A 21,812-nucleotide genomic window follows, 5' to 3' on the forward strand; every position below is an offset into this window, starting at 1 on the left:
AAAACTTTAAAATTTTTTTTTCAAAAAAAAAAAAAAAAAAAAAAAACCTCCTACAGGCTAGCCTACCCAATAAATACAAACACAATTAGTAACATATGCCAAAACTTTCTTACAAAATCTCTTCACAGTTTAACATTACTTTTTTCCTGAAAAATATTACATATTTAATGAAATTAAAAATTAAGTGTATTATTGTACAACTTTACTGTAAAGTGTTACATTTTTTATAAGTATTATATTTTCTTACCAAATATCATTATTTAATAATTAAAAAGTACAGAGTATTATATTTTCACCAAAATTATATGTGTCACAAAATAATTAAGAGATTTGTTTTGATTTTAATGCTTCATTAATAGTTAATGAACATAAGTTGACGATGACTAGCTACTTAGACTGACGGCTAGGCAGTCTATGCCCCTCCCAGTGACTAGTGAGTGCATACATTAAATAAACCCCTCTTAATTAAGTATATTATTTTTGCTAATAACAACACATGTCAATTACATATTGAGATGTTTCATACCATTACCACAAATTTGGTTGCTTGCAAATTGCAATCTACAAGAAGATTAAGCCAGTTGTCCAGTACAGATCCATGTAAAAGTTTTTTTTTTTTCAAGAAACAAAATTGATACGCACACGTATATAATAGTGTGACTGTGTTAAGTTAATAGTTCAATTAATGGTTAATAATGATTGAATAGAAATATGATATATTACAAATCTAGCAAACTGTACACAAGTTGATTATGACTAGCTACTTAAACTGACAGACTATGCAGTCTAGGGCTCTATGCCCCTCCCTAATGAGTAATATTAGTTAGTGCATACATTAAATAAACTCGTCTTTTAAGAACATCCACACCAATAGATCATGGGTGATTTTTAGAATAGTATTTGCCTAAGGTGGATGATAGGAGAGAGAAAGGAGAGTTGCTTGTATAAATAAGGGTTATTGGAACAGTATTTCATACTGCAAAATTCAAGGAAGAAGCCGTGCGCATAGCTACTTTCTCAATTCATTAAAGCACAAAGAGGGCAAGAACCCACTCCCACCGGGGACATCGAGTGCCACTAGACCACAAGGTCTTTGGCAAAGTAATTCAAGTTTAATAGAGAATACTATAACCAAATATTAGCTTCAATAATATAGTAGGAAACAAAGAATATGTATGGAACTCACATTAAATCAAATCACACCCAATTACTTTTTTTTAATACTACACCCAACTACTTAATTGTACCATCTTCTCTTTCAATACCATCTTCTCTTTCAATCCCGTTACATAAGGCCCTTCTAATGCAACTTACCTCTTCTATATATGGCAACCGTTACATAAGGCCCTTCTAATGCAACTTACCTCTTCTATATATGGCGTAAGAATGCAATCCATGAAATCTAAGGGGGGAAAATAAGACGATTTGAAATTACTAGAAAAATAAAAGTGCAATAAAGGCAAAGTTTAGGGGGTGTTATTAAAACTCTCACCTACTATTATTTCCTCGATAAAATATACACCCTTTGCACTTGTGTTCTAGTATTTCCAAATTAAAGTAAAGAAAATGAAAATGTAAAATAGAGTCAAGAAAAAAGATAAAAACTTGACCTTCACTAAACAACCATTCCATTCCAATCCATTGGAGAGAACTGAGAAGTAGAAGGGGCTATCCACTATCCATTATTGCCATCAAAATTTCCATTAGTGTTCTGTCGTCTCTTTTCTCGAAAATTTTCACCCCACATTTTAGCCTCTGCAACTGCTCTTTCCCTGTCCAAATCCCTGTTCAACATTTTTACAGTTTCCCTGGGTGAATCATCTTTCTCAGACCCCTCCAGCTCTCCATTTTGTCTCCTCTTCTCCCTGAAATTCTCCCCCCACATTTTGGCCTCGGCAACGGCCCGCTCTCGGTCTGCGTCCCGGTTCAGCATTCTCGCGGTTTCCCTCGGGGAGTCTTCCTTCTCGGACCCGTCCAGGTCCCACTTGCGCCCCGATCCCCCTCCCGAACCGTCTTCGTTCCTCGATATTCTTGCGCCTCGCTTGTCGTCCTTGTCTGCTGCTGCTGCTGAGAATCTGTACCCAGGAGCTGCGTTGGGATCGTATGCCTGGTTGGCCAGGTAGGAAAGGGCGGTGACCACGTCCCCGATCAGAGGCCGAGCTGCAGCCTGCTCTTGGATACACATGGACGCCACGGCTAGGGCCTGGTAAAGGCCTCTCATTGGGAACTGGCCTTGCAGCCTCGGGTCAGCTAATTTCGCAAACTTCCGACGATCGTTAAACAGCGGGCGTGCCTGCAGGGAAAGATAAATAATCATAATCATTCAATCTCTAAGAAAAAGCATAATCCCAGAAGAAATAAAGGAGAGAAACGAGGATGTTTACCCAAGCAACGAGGTTATGTTCCCCGGGGGGTAGGGTGCTGTCGATGGCCTTACGTCCCGTGATAAGCTCTAAGAAGACAACCCCGAAGCTATAAACATCGGATTTCACTGTCAATTGTCCAGTCATGGCATATTCGGGAGCACAATAGCCATAGGTTCCCATGACCCTTGTTGACACATGCGACTTATCTCCAGTAGGACCGAGCTTTGCTAGACCAAAATCAGAAAGCTTCGGGGAAAACCCTTCATCTAGCAATATGTTCGAGGACTTGAAGTCCCTATAAATAACCGGAGGATTCGCTTTGTCGTGAAGATGCTCCAAACCTTTGGCTGCACCAGCTGCTATTCTCATCCTCGTGTTCCAATCCAACGGCTCTTTATCAGGTGGTAAATCTGAAAGAAAGTCATAAATTATCAGTGATAATCATGTCATAGGAAAACAAAATTGCATCGATAACAATTTGAATCAAGCAATACATATTGGCTTGACTGCTATTTAAGGAGAGTACGCATATGTCCTACTCCTACCCCGTCTAAAATTTTGTTACAGGACTATAAAGCATAAGGAGTACGTTCAAATACCCTCCCAACAAAAAATACCGGAATTCAGGCAATACTTATACAATTGTGCAGAAATGGCAACAGTTTGTCAGCAACTTATCGGGGCAATCAATTACAACAGTTACATTTATAATAATACTCATCATCATCCTGGAGCGGCTGAATCAATTAATTAGGTAATGTGTCTTCTTTTGGGCATAATAAAATTCCTGCCTTGTAATCCTAGCCGACAAAAGACCACATCACCACAATGAGATCAACCAGCCTAGGTTGCCTATAGTTGGCTGACGACTCAAACCAAGACGGCCAATAAACAGCTCCCATGGGAAATCGAACTTGGAACCTTATGGTTACCAAACAAACTGTTCGGCCAATTTGACTGGAGTTGCCCCCAAAAGGGGGCTATTTCCTGATAGGATACCGTTGGCTCAAGGTAACTATTCATAATGTTCTTTAGTACCATCATATTGTTCTCTATATATTAGCTCCAGTTTTGACCTTCCCCAACTCACGCCAAAGTATTGTAACCACCACTAGATGCAATATTTAAAACTATATGCTAAGGAGATAAAGAACAGAAGGTCAAAACATAAAACTAGAATGAAGAGTTTGTGTTATACCATGAAGGTGATCCTCCAATGATCCCAACGGCATAAATTCATAGACAAGAAGCCTCTGGTCTCCATCCGCACAGTATCCAATCAAGTTAACTAAATTAGGATGATGAAGAAGACTGAGCATAAGAACCTCCACGAGAAATTCTCTATTCCCCTGCAGCCCATTCCTATCCAATTGCTTAACAGCTACAGCCTACATGGAGCGAGTAACCACCATAAAAAACATGACGATTCAGAAAACGACAAAGGTAACTTTTTCATTTCACAATAAAAAAGATGACGAGGTAAACTGCACGCTCATTTAGCAAAATGCAGTTTACCCGAAAAGAAGATTCAGTAAAGATAAAACGAGCATGTAGTTATGAAAATAGAAGTTGACAACGCGAATTCCACTGAAGACATCAACACACATGTGCAGCTATCATCAGTGCACGTGCCAGCCCCTTGGAGTACCACGCTTGGCACCAGAACTTGCGACTAGCGAATGACACACTTGGGGCATTACGCAGGATCAAACCAATAGACAATTGAAACTAAAATTATGTAAGCTATCTTCATTTGATGTCAAATCATTTATTCATTTAAAAGAAAATAACATCGTAATTTCCCTTCCAACACTATACAGTCCACGTGTCAGTTCAAAGAGTTATTGTTAGATGCATCAATCAGCAATGGATATAAAAAGCAAAGGATTTAGGTGCTATGAATATTCTTGGGTGACTAGGGAAAACCCGCAGCCACCACCCAAGGGTACACACTGGGTGAACCCCGCCTTGTGGCCCTAGCCGGCAAGGGACCACAAGGAGATAAACCAACCTAAACTGCCCATAGCTGATCGGCTCAAACTAAGAAGGCCAATAAACTGCTCCCACTGAGAATATTCTTATTCTTTAAAGGAATTAAATTAGGAAAGTGGTACGCTACGAATGAATTCTAAGGAATTAGACAATAACGAAAGCTCATCCAAATAGACTATAGAAGACATGAGGATCTGAGTTGCATAATTCAGTCAAAACTTCAACAATTGAACAAAATTGCTCGCTAATTTACACAAATATATCAATTTCTAAAAGCTATACGGCAATAAAAACTACCTGGCCATTTGCGAGCCGTCCTTTATATACACGTCCAAATCCCCCTTCTCCTATGAAAGATTCTGGCCTAAAGTTACTTGTAGCAGCCGCAAGCTCACGAAAAGTGAATGTATGTGCCGCAATCTGAACACCAGGTAAATCCTTTAAGCCCGAAGTTTCTCTCTTGGAACCAGTGCTACCTCGTGATTTTAGTCTGTCCGCCCCTGTAAGTGATATGAAAATAAAAATAAATCGATCGACATCCATAGGTTCTTCCAAAATCTCAATTACACCACCAAAATAATTCGAATTTCAATTAAAGTTCAATCACTCATGCTAACTTACGAAACAATATAATATAGTGGCTACATAAATCATACAATCCACAAAGGGGGCAATCCATTTCATAGACAATGGAAATGAGGCTTTTCCCTGATCTTGTTAAATGGAAACCGAACTAGACAAGATTGAGCTAAACCAAAAACACTAAAGAATATCACAACCATTCAAATTATCAATTACCCAGATTCCAATTGTATCTCAATCCAATCAAAACTGCAATAATCACAATTTCCTTAAGATCTCATTTCATCAGTCATTAAAGGAAAGGAAATAACTAAAGATAACATCTTTCATCAATTCCCATCATAGCATCCCCAATTTTGCATCAAATCAACTAATAACTGTAACCAATAAAGCTCATAGAAGAAACCAACTCGAATAAATAACATTAAAGAAAAACATCATAAACCAGATTAGATCAGCAAAAGCTCAAACATCCTGATAACACATGTAGAGACAAATACAGAGAAGAGTCTGACCTGAAGATAATCTGGACATATTAGAGGGAACAACTGGATGAACTTCCTTGCGATCATCTCTCTCCTTCTGGGGATTCAGCGTCTCCTCCTCTCTGGAATCAAAACAAGGGAAGCAACCCATGTGTTCCCCAACCAAAAAGATCAAAACTTTACAACACCCCTTTCCTCGAATATATCAGATTAACTCAAAACCCAATCAGGTTCTCAAGTTCCCCATCTCAATCTCAAGAAAACAACTAAACTCAACAATCACAGACAAATACGCGTCTACAGAATCCGAATCTTGGCGTATCAATCAATCAATCTGGGCACCCATCTTCCTGATCAGCACAGAAAGGGGACAAATACCATAACAAACAAGTACAACCACCACAACAAGGGTTGGGAAAGGCTCTTAGCTATACGCTATTGCTTCTGGGCAAGGTAAATACACCATAGACAAATGAAAGATAGTGTTTTTTAGACAGGGCAGTAGCCGGCTTTGTCTGCGGCGTTTCAATACAATGTTTGCCTCTCTCTCTCTCTCTTTTTCTGGTTCTGCAGATGTACGCATATATTGGTATTGATATATAAAATACGGAGAAGTATGAACGCGTACTGTACACAAAGGAGTTGCGTATTACTCCATTGAAGTTACCAGTTAACCATACGCCCACACTCTTCCCCACACCATCCTTTGACGGTTTGACCAACCATTTTCCCCTATTCTACTTGTATAGATAGATATTTTTAAAATGAAAACAGATTAGATTTGCTTTCCACGCCAAATACCTTCTCCCGAAAAGGTTATAACCATATGGGAGGATGAAGTCATGGTAACTCAATTAGGTTAATTTTTATACATGGTATAAGAAGTCCTCACTTTGAAAGTTTGGTTCTGTTTAGTATAGATTTAAGAATTTATAATTTATTTTAAGTTAAAGTTATAAATTTTGTTTGGTTATATTCTTAAAATAAATTAGTAATCTAAAATAAGAGATTATTTTGAAATGGTAACTTTTCAAAATTAAGTTAGTAGCTTCTTAGTTTTTTTTTCATATGTATCTTTATTATTTTAAATAAATGAGATCATTACCCCTCTCAATTAAAATTCTTTGACATTTTCGTTATAATTTCAATTTGACATTTGTGTGTTTGAACATTAATTTTTGTATGAACTAATTTTACGAACTATAAACATTTTGTTTTACTTTATATATTTTCAAATATATGTTATTTACTTTATATTTTATTAAAATATATTAATTTTATTATTTTATATTTTAATATATAAACAATCATATTTAAATTTTAGGAAGATGTCATTTTTAGTCGTTTTACATTTTTTAGTTTATCAAAGAGTTAATTTTACCAAACATTTTTAAACATACCAGCTCTTCAGATTTCAGCTTCTAGCTTATAGTTTTTCAACTTTCAACTACTTTTTAGTTTTCAGCTACCTTTTCAATTAGGTTTGTCAAACATAGCCCTTATCTAAAACAATCCGTGTGTAATAATTATTTTTATTATCAAATTCTAAAGTTTATTACGGAGAATTAATTAATTATAGAGTTCTAGTCTTATTTTCTGTAATGAATTTATCTCATAATATTCACTTCTTGACGTAACAATAAAATTATTTATATTGATCCAAAAAAAAAGTAATTAAATAGATAGAATATGATTTTCATATTGATTGAAAATCACGAGTTAAATTTGGAATTTATCACTTAAAACAATAGATATTAGGAGGAGAAAATATGGCAGATCAAACAGAATATTTTCTTTCAAGATATGTAAAGTGAGTGACACTTTTTGGTAGTTAATCTCGTGAGGTTTTCAAAATCTTTGAAAGTAAGGTAAGATTTCAAATTTTAAAAAAATGATAATAATAATGAAATGATTTTATTTATTGGTTTGATATACATTACCGTATTGTTGAGATATTCATTTATTTTTAATATTTTTATCACATGTTTTACATTATTGTTATTATTGACCTGTCATATATTAGACACAGGCATATAGCATTCTCAAATCTCAATCCATGCTACTTACACAAACCAAATAAACCATTAAATTTTTTCTAAAAAGTTAATTAGACTCCTAAACTTTTTAAATTAGCACTTAAAAAATTTAGGGGTCTAATTGACTTATTAGATAAAATTCGATGATTTATTGACCGTTTTCTTTCTTATTTTTTTAAATATTTTCTGATTTTCTAGTTGATTTTTTTTTTCCAATTTTTTGCCTCCAATTATGATTTGTTGCTTGCCAATAGAAAAAGTCGCGGGTTTCCTCACCGTTAAATCAAGATTAACCCAATTGTTCCGGCCTTCATGGTTGCCGTCAACCTTGCCTCAAATAGGTTTTACTAAGAAGAAAGTCATCGGAAGAACCAAAAGTTTTCAAAAAGCCATAGTTTGAGATGTTAAATGGTAAAAATAATAGTCTAGGACTAAATTTAAAATTGTTACTCTAGACAAAAGACATCTGCTTGAATTAACTCATTTTGAGTATTGTCTCTATTTACAAATGTTTAATTACCTCTAACTCCACGCGAGGGTTGGGAAAATGTTGAAATTATATTAGTAGTAGGGAAAGTAGAGCAATTAGATCATTATAATTATATCTTTTATCTACTATTTTTTTTCCAATTCAAATATGTATTATTAGAGTGTTTCGACAGCTCAATCCAAGTTACACTTTCATATGGAAGGTTGTCGGTTTGAGCTTCAGTAGAAACGGTATTGACACTTTATGCTTCAGTGTATTTCTAAATATTCACTTTCAATTATACATTTATACCATCGCTTTTCAAACTAAATGTAAATATATTACATATGTATTCATGTACTTAATATATGTGTGGTTTAGAACAACATTATATTTCATATTAAAATTTGGATATTTCTGTAATGTAAGTATAATAAAAATGTATTTATGTACTAATTAAATATAAGTGAAGTGAGGTTGTGTATGGATATGTACGATAAAAATTAATTGAAGTTTTAAAAACGTCGACAGTCTACTTGCGGTACGTAGTTGCCAACATACGTGATCTCATGTCTGAAAATGAAACAACCTTCGAAACATGAGCTGTTCATATTAAATATATATCACACCACAATTCATAAATCTCCTCTCTCTCTCTCTGTGATAGTTGTAAGTTTGAATGTAGTACGATGGTTAATTAATTAACTTTGGTTAGTTAATTAAAAAAAAAAGTGTATTGTCATGGTAGTATGATATAACAATATAATATATCAAAATTTTTATAATCTATTTTAAAATATATACATAGATACTTCTTTATAAACATTACACAATCTCATATTAGTCTGACTTTCAAGCTTATGAAAAATAAATAAATAAATAAAACTCCTATAACAAAATTGATACGATCTCACATTGGCTCCACAAGATATTGTAGAGTGATACTTAAATTAAAACTAATTAAATCTTCACTCATGAGTTAACTTTTGTTGTAGACTTAAGATCTTGACTTAAATATCGTATCATTGAATTGGTGTTCTCTCTGAGAGGGCGATGTGTGACAAAAAAAAGGACTAGTTTGAAGAGGGCCTACCCAAAGAGGAAAATTACTACTTATTATAACAAAATTTTCAATGTAAGATATATAATCATATTTAATCACTTTTGTTTTTGAAAAACAACCATATTTAATCACTTACAATTCCCTTTGATTTTTTTTTTTTGGGTGCTATTCCCTTTGAGTTAATTATATATGAGCATTCACTGTAATTTAACCCGGAGTGTAGTTAAGTGAAAGGAACTCACACATCCTTAATCATTTTTTTTAATCATTTTTTTTTAATACTACTAACTCTATTACAATGCAGTATCTGTTCATAACTACTTTCTCAACCTATTGAAGCACAAGAGTCAGTACCACCACCTCCCTTATAAAGGGAAGGGTTTGATGCCACTGGACTACAAGGTCCTTGGCCATCCTTAATCATTTAATCAAACGTCATGGGTTTGATGACGTTTGATCCTTAACTTTGGGTATAGAGTATGCATACAATTCAACTAGGGATTAGTCACAGTACAATAATTTGCTTTGCTTGACAATTATATTTTATTTTATAGAATTATTGGTGAAAAAATCCAACATTTATGCTTCTTAATAATTTTGTCATTTAAAAAAAAATTGAGAATTTTGGTCAAACTTTTTAAATTGACAATTCAATATCAATTTTGAAATTTGGATACAATTTTGCTTTCCGACCCAAATACCCAACTAAAATTGTCCTTTATTATTATTATTATTATTATTATTTACTTACTTTTTATATTAGAAATTACTAAATATTAAAAAAAAAATTATCATCTTTTATAAATTACGCAAAAAAACAAAAAACAAAAGACCATTCAATGTTCAATTATTCATTATTCAGATTAAAGAATGAATAAAATTCAGTGTTGAAATTATCATATTTAAAACAATATGGCTATAGTTATCATAATGTATAAAGGTCTAAACTTCATTGTTAATCATTCATTTTGAATCTTGCATAAATACCGAGGTCTAATTTGAATGTCAACTAATCTATATATATTTAAGCAAGGTCTAGTGAGTACGTTGGGGTGCAATTAAGTATTTTTTTATACGTCACATTTTATAGAGTATTTACTAAATTATATAACAATGATCATCAAAATTGCATTTAGACTTAAATTTATTTTAATATAAAACTTATTAGAATATAATTTTTATTTACGATCATAAATATATAATAATATTTATCTTTAATATTATTTTTATAAAAATATAAAATACACATTCTGATTATATTTAAAATAATTAATTTAAATTTTATATTAATTAAATTTCATAAAATCATATTAATTATTTATTTATTTTAAGTTTCATATTTTATATTAATTTATTCGCACAATGTGTATATTATAACGCATATCAGAAGAATTGAGAATCAAATTCATAGTTAACCTTTTATTATGTCATTTAATGCCAAAAATTATTAGGTAATGATGATTGATTACAATCCTTTATATATAGTGTATCCATAGAATCTATTAAAACGTATAAGAAAATGAGGCCAAAATCTTATCATGAAGCTACATTGAGTAAAGGAATATCCAATAAAGTTTTAGGCATATGCTACTTGCTAAAACATAGTATAACAACTCCTTAAAATAACCTTATGCAATCTTATCCGATGATATTGAATATATAAGTAGATTGTAACAAACATGTGCCACTAATTTCCTTTTCAACTCTTTGTTTCATTTTATAAAATATAAAAACAAAACTTTTTCATCATCAAATTATATAGTCATAATTAAAATGAATACGAGACAAACGTAATAAATACTATATCTTAATTTTGTGCATATTTTAAAAGACTAGTTGGTGAAAAAAATCAAGCATTTTATATATTATATATACATTTTTAGAGTTAGGCAATTTAATATCTACTATTTGTACTTTGTAATAATTATATTCAATTATATTTTTTTTGGAGAAAAAATTGACCAGACTTACCTTTATCTTGTCGTGTAGATTATTAATTCTTTGAAAATTACATGTCAATATTATTTTTTAAATATATTGTATCAAAATATCCACTTCATACATACAACTAAAAATTCAAATAAAACCACTCAAAAATAATCAATCTGGCCAAACTAGTTGGCTATTGGAGGATTTAGATGTGCACGCACTATTCAACGTGAAGTGGCCATCTTTTTCCTCTGAATATTTAAAATCTATGTTCTTGATCAGTCCACAATTCTCACATGAAATTAGTTCTCAACATTATTTTATACTTTAAACATTATAAATTGAAGATAATAATAAAAAATTAAGAGATCATATTAGAAAGGTAATCACTCTTATCAATATTTTGTATTCTAATCGAGGGGATTAAGTAGTTGGATAAGCCAACTAGTTATCTACCTATCTACATTTACTAATTGGTGTAATTTGTCTATATAATAAAATTAAATATACAGAAAAGCACATTGTGCTCATATGACGCATTTGTGATTTTCCTTGAGGGAAGGTCACAATATCAAACCTCATGGTAGAGTATTAACTCTTTGGACTGCAACAAATATAAAGTATATAACACATATTACATTGTAATATAATCAATAATATTCAGAAAACACTCTTTGTTGTTAATGTACCTTAGCTTATAACATTAAAAAATTGTAATTAAAAGGACTTTACTAATATATACGATATAATATATTCTAAACATATAATAAATAAGATATTGGCAGAAAATATAGAACCATTTGGGTGAGTTAAATAAGTTAAGAATCGGATTCCTTGATGATTATTTCAATTTATTATCAAATCCTATCTTGTTATTCAAGATTTTTTTTTTAAATCCCAATTATCTAAAAAATGTTTGAAGTCTTCCTTTATTACCGACCAAAAAAAAGTTTATGAATAATGAAAATTAGTTGAGCAAGATGATGTTTGGTTGGTGACTTTTGTATGCTATTATAAGATTGATATTTATTATTATATTTTTTTATTTACTCTTGTTATCTTATCTACTATTAGATTCAAATTATATATATGTGTGTGCGCGCAGGGGTTTCAATATAAATTAATGGTTAATCCAGTGTTATGTCTATGATCTTTGACTAATTTAATTATCCTTCTTTTTTAGAATCAATTTATTCTAGTAGTCTTAATCAACCTACAATAATAAGTTTTTTTAACAAATACCCATTTTAATATTTAGTAATGTTATTAACTTCCAGTGTATAGCATTACTCGATTAGTGATTTTTTTTTATTTGATTATTAAGTTAATGACTTCTATCTCATGAAATCCATCATATCAATTTATAAATAACTAAAATGAATATAAAGTATTTTATTAGAATCTTATCAATAGTTAAATACTAATTATTCAAGAAGTAATAATGGACACCTATACATAATATAAGACTGTAGGTAACTCTACGATTGGAGTAACAGCAATCCTATGTGGCAAGTTTAGGATTTATTTATTTATTTATTTATTTATTTATTTTTGTGGAAATGCTAGTTCATCACTTCAATTATAAATATTATGTAGTGATTTTTGTTGAGAATTGAAGCATTACATTTTTTGTTATTCAATCTAATTCAATGTTGTGGAAAAGGCATTTATGCGCCTTAGATTGTTGGACACCATCCGTAATATTTCTAGTCTATATTCTGTATATGAAGTGGTGGGAAATTATAATCTTATCTTTAGAGTATCTTCAATTCATTACTTTTCCCATACACATCAAGTGACTATGGACAATAATATCTGGTATTTTATTGGTGACAAAAGAAATTTGCAGTAAATATTTGAAAGTGCGCATTCGATAAATCTCACTCCTATATAATAGTCAGTAAACCATACAAGAAAGACAAATTACACTAAGAAGATTGTGTAATAAACTTGATCGAAAGAATGTTGACAATAATCGAACTCATAACCTACTAGTATTATTTTTTTAAAAAAAAATTATATAGTTTAATTTGTAATAAACATTATATTGTATACATATTATGAATTTTTATCACTGCGTACATTAATTCTTGAGAGGCTTTTTGCATGATTTGGTTACGCTAGATTCCAATTAATATGAAATTGAAACCAGCTTAGTTGGTGTGAGTGATTATGCACTCCTATCCTTTAAGAGAGGTCGATAGTTTAAACCCCTCTTGTATAAAAAAATCAATCTGACCAACACTTTCTCCCTTAATTGTGTCAGCGGTGTGAACATGGATCAATTTGAGTATGATATAGACTTAAACACTAACCTAGAATCCATCATCATTACTTATAAATACCATGCCAATGTATTGAATTAAGGAGCGCCAATAGATACTTGGCTGAATTGATAGTATTGACAAAGTCCCAAACTGTTTCATTGATTAATGATTACTTTTCTTCACTCGGAAACCATTAATCACGGCAATCAAATTAAACACAAATAGTTCTAAGTCCCAATAACCATAAAAGCAATATATATCTATACATTTATTTATTTTATTGTAAACCCAAAATATCTAATGATGCTTTTTGTGCATCAATCCTTCCAGATTAATCCGAGCTGAGATGCGTAATCGCGACTACGTGGAATCTCCGAAATGCGACATCTACCTCGTAACGCCGCCGACATCATATTTTCTCCAATGAAACAAAAAGATTGTTGTCATTATGAATTGACTTGGGCAAAAGAAAAATAAATTTAGGACCCCAAAAAAGACGCCATCTAGTACGGGATAGGGATACCATTCAATTCAACTAAAAACCCAATCATCTAAATGTGTCTACTTTGTTTACACACTACACACAATGCTATATATGTGGTTTGAAAAGATTGTTTTGTTTGTGCATATTTGGCAGCACTTGGAAGAAGTTAAGTGATAACGGATGAGTACAGTTGAGATTCAACGGGTTCGCAGAAGATAATGGGAAGCTTGCATATTATTTAATTACTTTAATTTGATTAAGAAGCCGCGTTTACAACTATAACATTTGAGAAATATATTATATTATATTATATTATCGGTCTAATTTAGGTCAATTTCTTTAAGCTAGTGTTAGAAATATGCGACTGTACAGTTTTTTACGCTTTCATGTTATTGATGAATCAAACGAATAAATTAACAGAAAATTGGGTTGGAAAACTTGGTTCTATAAACGTTTGGCGATTTTTTTAATTATATAATTTAGATCAAATAAAATAGGCACCCTGATAAAAACAATAAGGTGAGATCTCACCTCTTGATATGATCCAGATTAACATCCCAGAATGGATGAAAATAAATTTTTTTTAAAAAAAGTACAATGCTTTTTTGGTAAGTTTTTAACTTTGAAGTGTAAAAATTTTATGATACAAGTGCATAAGTTTATACTACTAGTGCAAAGAGTAATATATGTTAAAAAAAAAAAAAAAAAGTGGTGACATTTTGATATCTTTTCGTGATTTTGAAATGCAAAGATTTATACTACAAATTGTAAAATTTTATATTACAAGTGCATAAGTTTATACTACAAGTCCACACAAGGGCGGATCTGCAATGGCACTGCCTCCACCGTAAGAAGGCAACCAACTAGTAGCCTCATCCACCAAAGAAGGTGACCGCGGGTCACCTCCTTTGAGGAAGAGGGGGACTGCCGAGTGGTTGTCCGTTTTGCTTGTCAAACTCCTAATAACCAACTATTACAAGTGAATAACCGATTCTTGGACGCCAATGAACACAAATGACAGATTGATGTTTTTTTTTGGTAAACCCAGGATCATCACCGTCGAACACAATGACTAACCCCTCGCTGAATTGTAGTCACCTCTATTGGGTGGGACAACCTCCATACTCAATGCCAAGGAAATGGCACCATAAATTTGAAACTTTGTATTTAAAGTTAGAAACTTAAGGTGCCTTTAATGAAAGGTTTTGTCTAATAAAAGTCCAAACCTGTCATTTTCATTTGGGAGACAAACCATTTGTGGTACAAACAACTGTAGGAAGACATTTGGGATTTCTGCTGCATTGATGGTCTGCAGCTATTTAAGGACCTCAACCTCTCACTGCTCAAACATTCAGTCTCATACACCATCCAGAGAGTATAGAGTAAAAGTGAGGGAAAAATACAGTTCACTCAAGCAAAGGCAGCACTCAGCACAGTTCATTCAGGCAACAACAAACACCAACTATGGCTGGAGGTTAGATCCTATATTATTCAGTTTTAATCTTACAGTTGGTATCAGAGCAAAATATAATCTCTGCCTAGTTATTAGTTTGAATGTGTATGCAATATGAATATATTTATTATATTAAAAGCATACATATATATTTGTGCTTTGCTTTTCCAGTACATATATATTTGGATTTAATATATGTATATATAAGCAAATTTCTGCTCAATATTTGCATATTAATATTTTCCGTATCCACATATAAATTTATATCTAGATTTCATATGTGTATATACATACATGAAAATTTATTCGAAATATTTTTAGAAAATATTATTAGTGTGTTTTCGAAATATAAAGGAAAAATAATTTCGAAATAAATGTTATAAAATAAACCTACTGCAAAATTTATTCACGACCGCGNCATCATATTTTCTCCAATGAAACAAAAAGATTGTTGTCATTATGAATTGACTTGGGCAAAAGAAAAATAAATTTAGGACCCCAAAAAAGACGCCATCTAGTACGGGATAGGGATACCATTCAATTCAACTAAAAACCCAATCATCTAAATGTGTCTACTTTGTTTACACACTACACACAATGCTATATATGTGGTTTGAAAAGATTGTTTTGTTTGTGCATATTTGGCAGCACTTGGAAGAAGTTAAGTGATAACGGATGAGTACAGTTGAGATTCAACGGGTTCGCAGAAGATAATGGGAAGCTTGCATATTATTTAATTACTTTAATTTGATTAAGAAGCCGCGTTTACAACTATAACATTTGAGAAATATATTATATTATATTATATTATCGGTCTAATTTAGGTCAATTTCTTTAAGCTAGTGTTAGAAATATGCGACTGTACAGTTTTTTACGCTTTCATGTTATTGATGAATCAAACGAATAAATTAACAGAAAATTGGGTTGGAAAACTTGGTTCTATAAACGTTTGGCGATTTTTTTAATTATATAATTTAGATCAAATAAAATAGGCACCCTGATAAAAACAATAAGGTGAGATCTCACCTCTTGATATGATCCAGATTAACATCCCAGAATGGATGAAAATAAATTTTTTTTAAAAAAAGTACAATGCTTTTTTGGTAAGTTTTTAACTTTGAAGTGTAAAAATTTTATGATACAAGTGCATAAGTTTATACTACTAGTGCAAAGAGTAATATATGTTAAAAAAAAAAAAAAAAAGTGGTGACATTTTGATATCTTTTCGTGATTTTGAAATGCAAAGATTTATACTACAAATTGTAAAATTTTATATTACAAGTGCATAAGTTTATACTACAAGTCCACACAAGGGCGGATCTGCAATGGCACTGCCTCCACCGTAAGAAGGCAACCAACTAGTAGCCTCATCCACCAAAGAAGGTGACCGCGGGTCACCTCCTTTGAGGAAGAGGGGGACTGCCGAGTGGTTGTCCGTTTTGCTTGTCAAACTCCTAATAACCAACTATTACAAGTGAATAACCGATTCTTGGACGCCAATGAACACAAATGACAGATTGATGTTTTTTTTTGGTAAACCCAGGATCATCACCGTCGAACACAATGACTAACCCCTCGCTGAATTGTAGTCACCTCTATTGGGTGGGACAACCTCCATACTCAATGCCAAGGAAATGGCACCATAAATTTGAAACTTTGTATTTAAAGTTAGAAACTTAAGGTGCCTTTAATGAAAGGTTTTGTCTAATAAAAGTCCAAACCTGTCATTTTCATTTGGGAGACAAACCATTTGTGGTACAAACAACTGTAGGAAGACATTTGGGATTTCTGCTGCATTGATGGTCTGCAGCTATTTAAGGACCTCAACCTCTCACTGCTCAAACATTCAGTCTCATACACCATCCAGAGAGTATAGAGTAAAAGTGAGGGAAAAATACAGTTCACTCAAGCAAAGGCAGCACTCAGCACAGTTCATTCAGGCAACAACAAACACCAACTATGGCTGGAGGTTAGATCCTATATTATTCAGTTTTAATCTTACATTTAAGTGATAAAACAGCATCCAGAATCCATACACAAAAGGGAAAGAATCAGAAAAGTAGTGAAGGTGCTAACCAAGATAGAAGGCATAATGTGTCGTGCTGGTGACATGTTGCCTCCCACTTGGATTATTTTCTTTCCTTTCTTTTATTAATTACTTATAATAACCAATTCTTACTTTAATTTGATCTGATTAGTATTACGTCCAGACAAGTATTCACCAATAATCACCTCTTCACCAAATAAGTTAATTAGTTGTGTGGAATTTTCACTACATGTACCATGTTTTTGCATAATACGACTAATTTAGTCGAACTTCAGTTGAATTTTGATTGAAACATCTCTTTCGAAAACAAGAAATATGCATATATTTTACTTTAAAAAAAAAAAAGTCAAAATAATGTTTCGGTAGATAAAATAGTGCATTTGAATATCTTAACTGAAAAAAGTTCTATCTAACTTCTCTTTAAATTAGTAAAAAAAATACAATTGAGTCCAAACTATCCTGTAAATTACCACTGATTTGACACTAATTAATAACACTGCCATGCATAGGTTTTTACAAATCCGTGATGATTTAACCTAACATATTATATGAATTATACCTATTACTTTTTATTTTATCATGGTCTACCACGGACCTATCTTCTTCTCAGAGATCCCAAAAGACAATCACCAGGCTTTCTTCATCCAGTGATGGACAACTATGAGTATTAAAAAAATGATAGCAATGGATGTAACTTAACCACGTATCTAACTTCTAAGAGGTCTTCAAATGGAGGTGCTACACAACTGCTTTTATATATATGGAATAATATAATTCCAGATCTAGACCTCATTTAGAGGTCCAAAGGTCTAAACCTTAATCTTGCAAGATATGGTTGTTATAGTTATTTTTTAAAAATAATCATGTCTACCGTCTTCTTTTTTGTGAATAGCCATGCCTATCCAATATGAGAGATAATTAACAATTATTTAGAAAAGCAATAAAAAACTTATATACATAATACCCACCTAAGTATAAGTAAGTCATAAGTTACTTAGTCAATACCGAAGTAGATGTAACGTGCTAAATAAGAGTTTTTATTGTATTCAGTATACAAATAATGTAATTTTAACATATTAAAAAATTATTTTTATATGGTCCACACAACATTATGTGGATCATGATTCACATTAAAATTTACCGCTAAATAAGTAACACTAATATTTTGTTATATGAAAATTTTGTTGGGTAAGAAACTCAATTGTAAATTTGTAATATCAAAATTAGTTGGCATTTTTTTCCCATCAGTTTATTGTAATCATTTACAATTAATATAAAATAAAATAAATCAAAATTAAATTAGTAGTAGTGAGGGGTATCGTGCTTGTTGATGGCACGTGGGGTTGTGAGAATGGTGGCACGTGACAGGGGAAGGTAGACCTGTGTTATCCAGCCTACCAATGACTCAATGAGAGGTGAATTGCCCTCACTGTCCTTAATTTTAATTTTTGTTTATAAATTGTCGAATCTGGCAGTCCAACAAGCATGGAAAAGTTTTTTGGGCTACGAGCCCATAAAAACAGGTTGGTGAGCCCAACATTTTTTTTTTGCAAAGATCAGCAATACTTATATACCATGGACCGTTTCCATTTACATGATCACAATTCAAATTGTGAACATTTAATATGTAAATTGTGTATTTTAAACAAAGATTTACTTTGCAAAATGGATCCAGGTCCAAATAATAATAGTAATTTGTCTAAGACCAGCTGCCTTTTTTAATTTTTTGAAAACAAGACCAGCTGCCCTTTTAAATGTGATTTCCACCGTAAAAGACTTGCTTATTATTGGTGTTCTCAATTCAGGTCAACTATGGCAACATTATATTCGTAAATGAAAAAAAATATATAATTTTCTCAATTGAAAAAAATGGTGTATTATCTAGACAAAACGTGAGAAGCAGAATGGGGGTGGCCTTCCACCACTATCTTGTTGAAATTTAGCAACCAGAAACATCGGACATGCATATTGCATGCATGCAATTATGCAAAACGCCTTCCTTGCCCGCTTCCCTCCTCATATCTCCATTTCAAAAAAAAAAACATATCCAAAAACAGAACTAGAAATTACCCAATAAATCAAAGTATATCAAAATCCAAATATAAATTCAATGCAATATTGAATTTCAAGTTTCAATTAGGTGGAATATTAATGCATATTTCACCACAGAAGAAGATGTTCTGAAATGGAGAAGAGCAATTTTCCGGGAAAAGCCATGAGCTTTAGCAACACTGCTTTCTATGGCTCCTCGGGCAGCCCAACCGCGCGTTTGTTCGTTACCTCCAGTGTCAAGAAGATCGATTGGGATAAGCCGGGCATTGAGGATGATTCTTCCAATAATGCTACCGAAAATGCCGATCAAGTCTTTCAAAATGTTGATGAATTCTTAGGCGTCCTATCCGCCGCCGGCGACGACTCCGGTCCGCCGGATGTTCCCGACGCCGTCGAGCTCCTTTGCCAGATCGTCGAGTCAAGGATCGGTAAGTATACTTCCGGGGAGAATCGGAATAAATTTGGTAGGATGAACGAAGAGGACGACTCATTGATCGACGCGGTCATGCGGTTATCGAGATTGAGTAATGCGTTAGGACCGTTTCCGGCCGGGTCGGCCGCCGCGTCGTCGAGGAACCGGGTCGGGTCGGTGTTGCAGCGGGCGATGGCGTTAATGGAAGAAGAATTGCCTAATTTACTGGATGATTCTAGAAATGGAGGCAATTCCAAAGAGTGCAAATTCTTATCGTTCAATTCCAAGGATGAGGATGCCGGTTCCGGCAAAGAAGAGAAGTATGCGGCGTTTTCGCCGGAGGTTGTGACGAAAATCAGTCGAATCGCCACCGTGATGATCTCCGCAGGGTATGAGAATGAGTTGTGTGAGGCGTATACGATTTCGCGGAGAAATGCGTTTTCTGAACAAATGAAGAAATTCGATTTCGAGAGGATTAACGTGGAGGATGTGCAGAAAATCCATTGGGATACTCTGGAAGGGGAGATCACGAGATGGATGGGAGTGGTGAAATACTGCTCGGAAACCTTGTTTCCGGGAGAACGGAGACTCGCCGAGTCTGTTTTCTCGGAACATCCGTCCTTCTCCCTCAGTGTTTACAGCAATTTCGTTCGCTCGGTGGCGATTCACCTCATCGACTTCGGGGAGGCGGTTTCGACTACGAAACGCTCCGCCGAGAAAATCTTCAAATTCATGGACATATACGAGACAATCCGCGATCTAATCCCGGCGATCATCAGCGAATCATGCTCGGACGTCTGCCGGGACGAGATCAAACACGAGATCGCCGCCGTGGGAGACAGGATCGGAGAAGCAGTTGTGAGCGTATTCTCAGATCTGGAGAGCTCAATCCGTAACGACATCGCGAGAATCCCGGTCCCAGGCGGAGCAGTTCACCCGCTCACGCGCTACATCATGAACTATCTAGAATACGCCTTCGAATACAAAGACACATTGGAGCACATTTTCCAGAAAAACTTCAAGCCGGAGCAACAATCGCAGGGCACCGAACCTGCAGAAACCGACGAAACTCCATTCTCAATCCAGATCGTCACCGTCATGGACCTCCTGGACTCAAATCTACAAACAAAATCAATGCTGTACCGCGATCCCGCCCTGCGCGACATTTTCCTGATGAACAACGGCCGATACATTCTCCAGAAGGTGAAAGGCTGTCCGAAGATCCGGAAACTGATGGGCGACAACTGGTGCCGGAGACGTTCGGGGATCGTGCGGCAATTCCATAAGAGCTATCAGCGGGAGACGTGGGTGAGAGTGTTGAGAATGTTAGGGCACGAGGGGTTACAGGTGAACGGAAAAATCGCAAAGCCGGTAATGAAAGAGAGATTCAAAAGTTTTACCACTGCGTTCGAAGAGATACACAGAACACAGAGCGCTTGGGTGGTCAGCGACGAGCAGCTCCGGTCGGAGCTCCGAGTGTCCGTATCGGCGGTGGTCATTCCGGCTTACCGCTCCTTCTTAGGGAGGTTTAGACAGTGCCTTGAGAATTCTAAACAAGCTGAGAGATACATCAAGTATCAACCGGAGGATATCGAGGCCATGATTGAAGGACTATTTGAGGGCAATAATAATGCATCAATGGCCAAAAGAAAGGCATGATTTGGTGAGGTATTATTTTATTGACATAATCTACCACTCTTTGAGGTATTATTTTATTGACATAATCTACCACTCAATAACGGATAATCTACCACTCAATAACAGACTAGGTGCTGTACCTAAGAACATGTAATATTACCTTTAATTTTGACTTTAGGGTTCGACTCACTCATTCAACATCCTATCTCTACTTAATTATTCGCAACCATTATATCATAGACAATGGTTGTTGATTGGTTCACCTCGTAAGGTATGTAAACTACTAACATAAACTTCATTTTTAGTATAATGAATGTTCATTTAATATTTTATGTACTGAATATTCATTATTTAACATACTACTTAAAATATAATTTAACTTTCAATACATTAAGAATTAAAAATTTAAAAATTTCATCATGCATGCTAATGCCAACTTTTATCATTTTAAATCTCAAAATTTGCCCTTAATCTAACTAGAAGTGGCAATTTGGGTAGCATAAATGTTAACCTACTTAAATTATATTGCTTTTGCTA

General features: G+C 33.6%; 2 protein-coding genes across 2 annotated transcripts; one reads left to right on the forward strand and one right to left on the reverse strand.

Moving 5' to 3' along the window:
• Positions 1 to 1,449: 1,449 nt before the first annotated feature.
• Positions 1,450 to 5,999, reverse strand: LOC116001864 (serine/threonine-protein kinase PBS1). The gene is made up of 5 exons (XM_031241813.1): positions 5,456 to 5,999; positions 4,656 to 4,858; positions 3,565 to 3,754; positions 2,385 to 2,776; positions 1,450 to 2,293 (listed from the first exon to the last, which is right to left on the reverse strand). The coding sequence occupies exons 1-5, from the start codon at positions 5,574 to 5,576 to the stop codon at positions 1,676 to 1,678; spliced, it is 1,524 nt and encodes a 507-aa protein (XP_031097673.1). The 5' UTR covers positions 5,577 to 5,999; the 3' UTR covers positions 1,450 to 1,675.
• Positions 6,000 to 19,077: 13,078 nt separating this feature from the next.
• Positions 19,078 to 21,607, forward strand: LOC116001758 (exocyst complex component EXO70B1-like). Its single transcript, XM_031241694.1, has one exon. The coding sequence runs from the start codon at positions 19,359 to 19,361 to the stop codon at positions 21,294 to 21,296; it is 1,938 nt and encodes a 645-aa protein (XP_031097554.1). The 5' UTR covers positions 19,078 to 19,358; the 3' UTR covers positions 21,297 to 21,607.
• The last annotated feature ends 205 nt before the right edge of the window (positions 21,608 to 21,812 follow it).

Source organism: Ipomoea triloba, chromosome 13 (assembly GCF_003576645.1).
Source record: "Ipomoea triloba cultivar NCNSP0323 chromosome 13, ASM357664v1".
NCBI classification, from domain to species: Eukaryota; Viridiplantae; Streptophyta; class Magnoliopsida; order Solanales; family Convolvulaceae; genus Ipomoea; species Ipomoea triloba.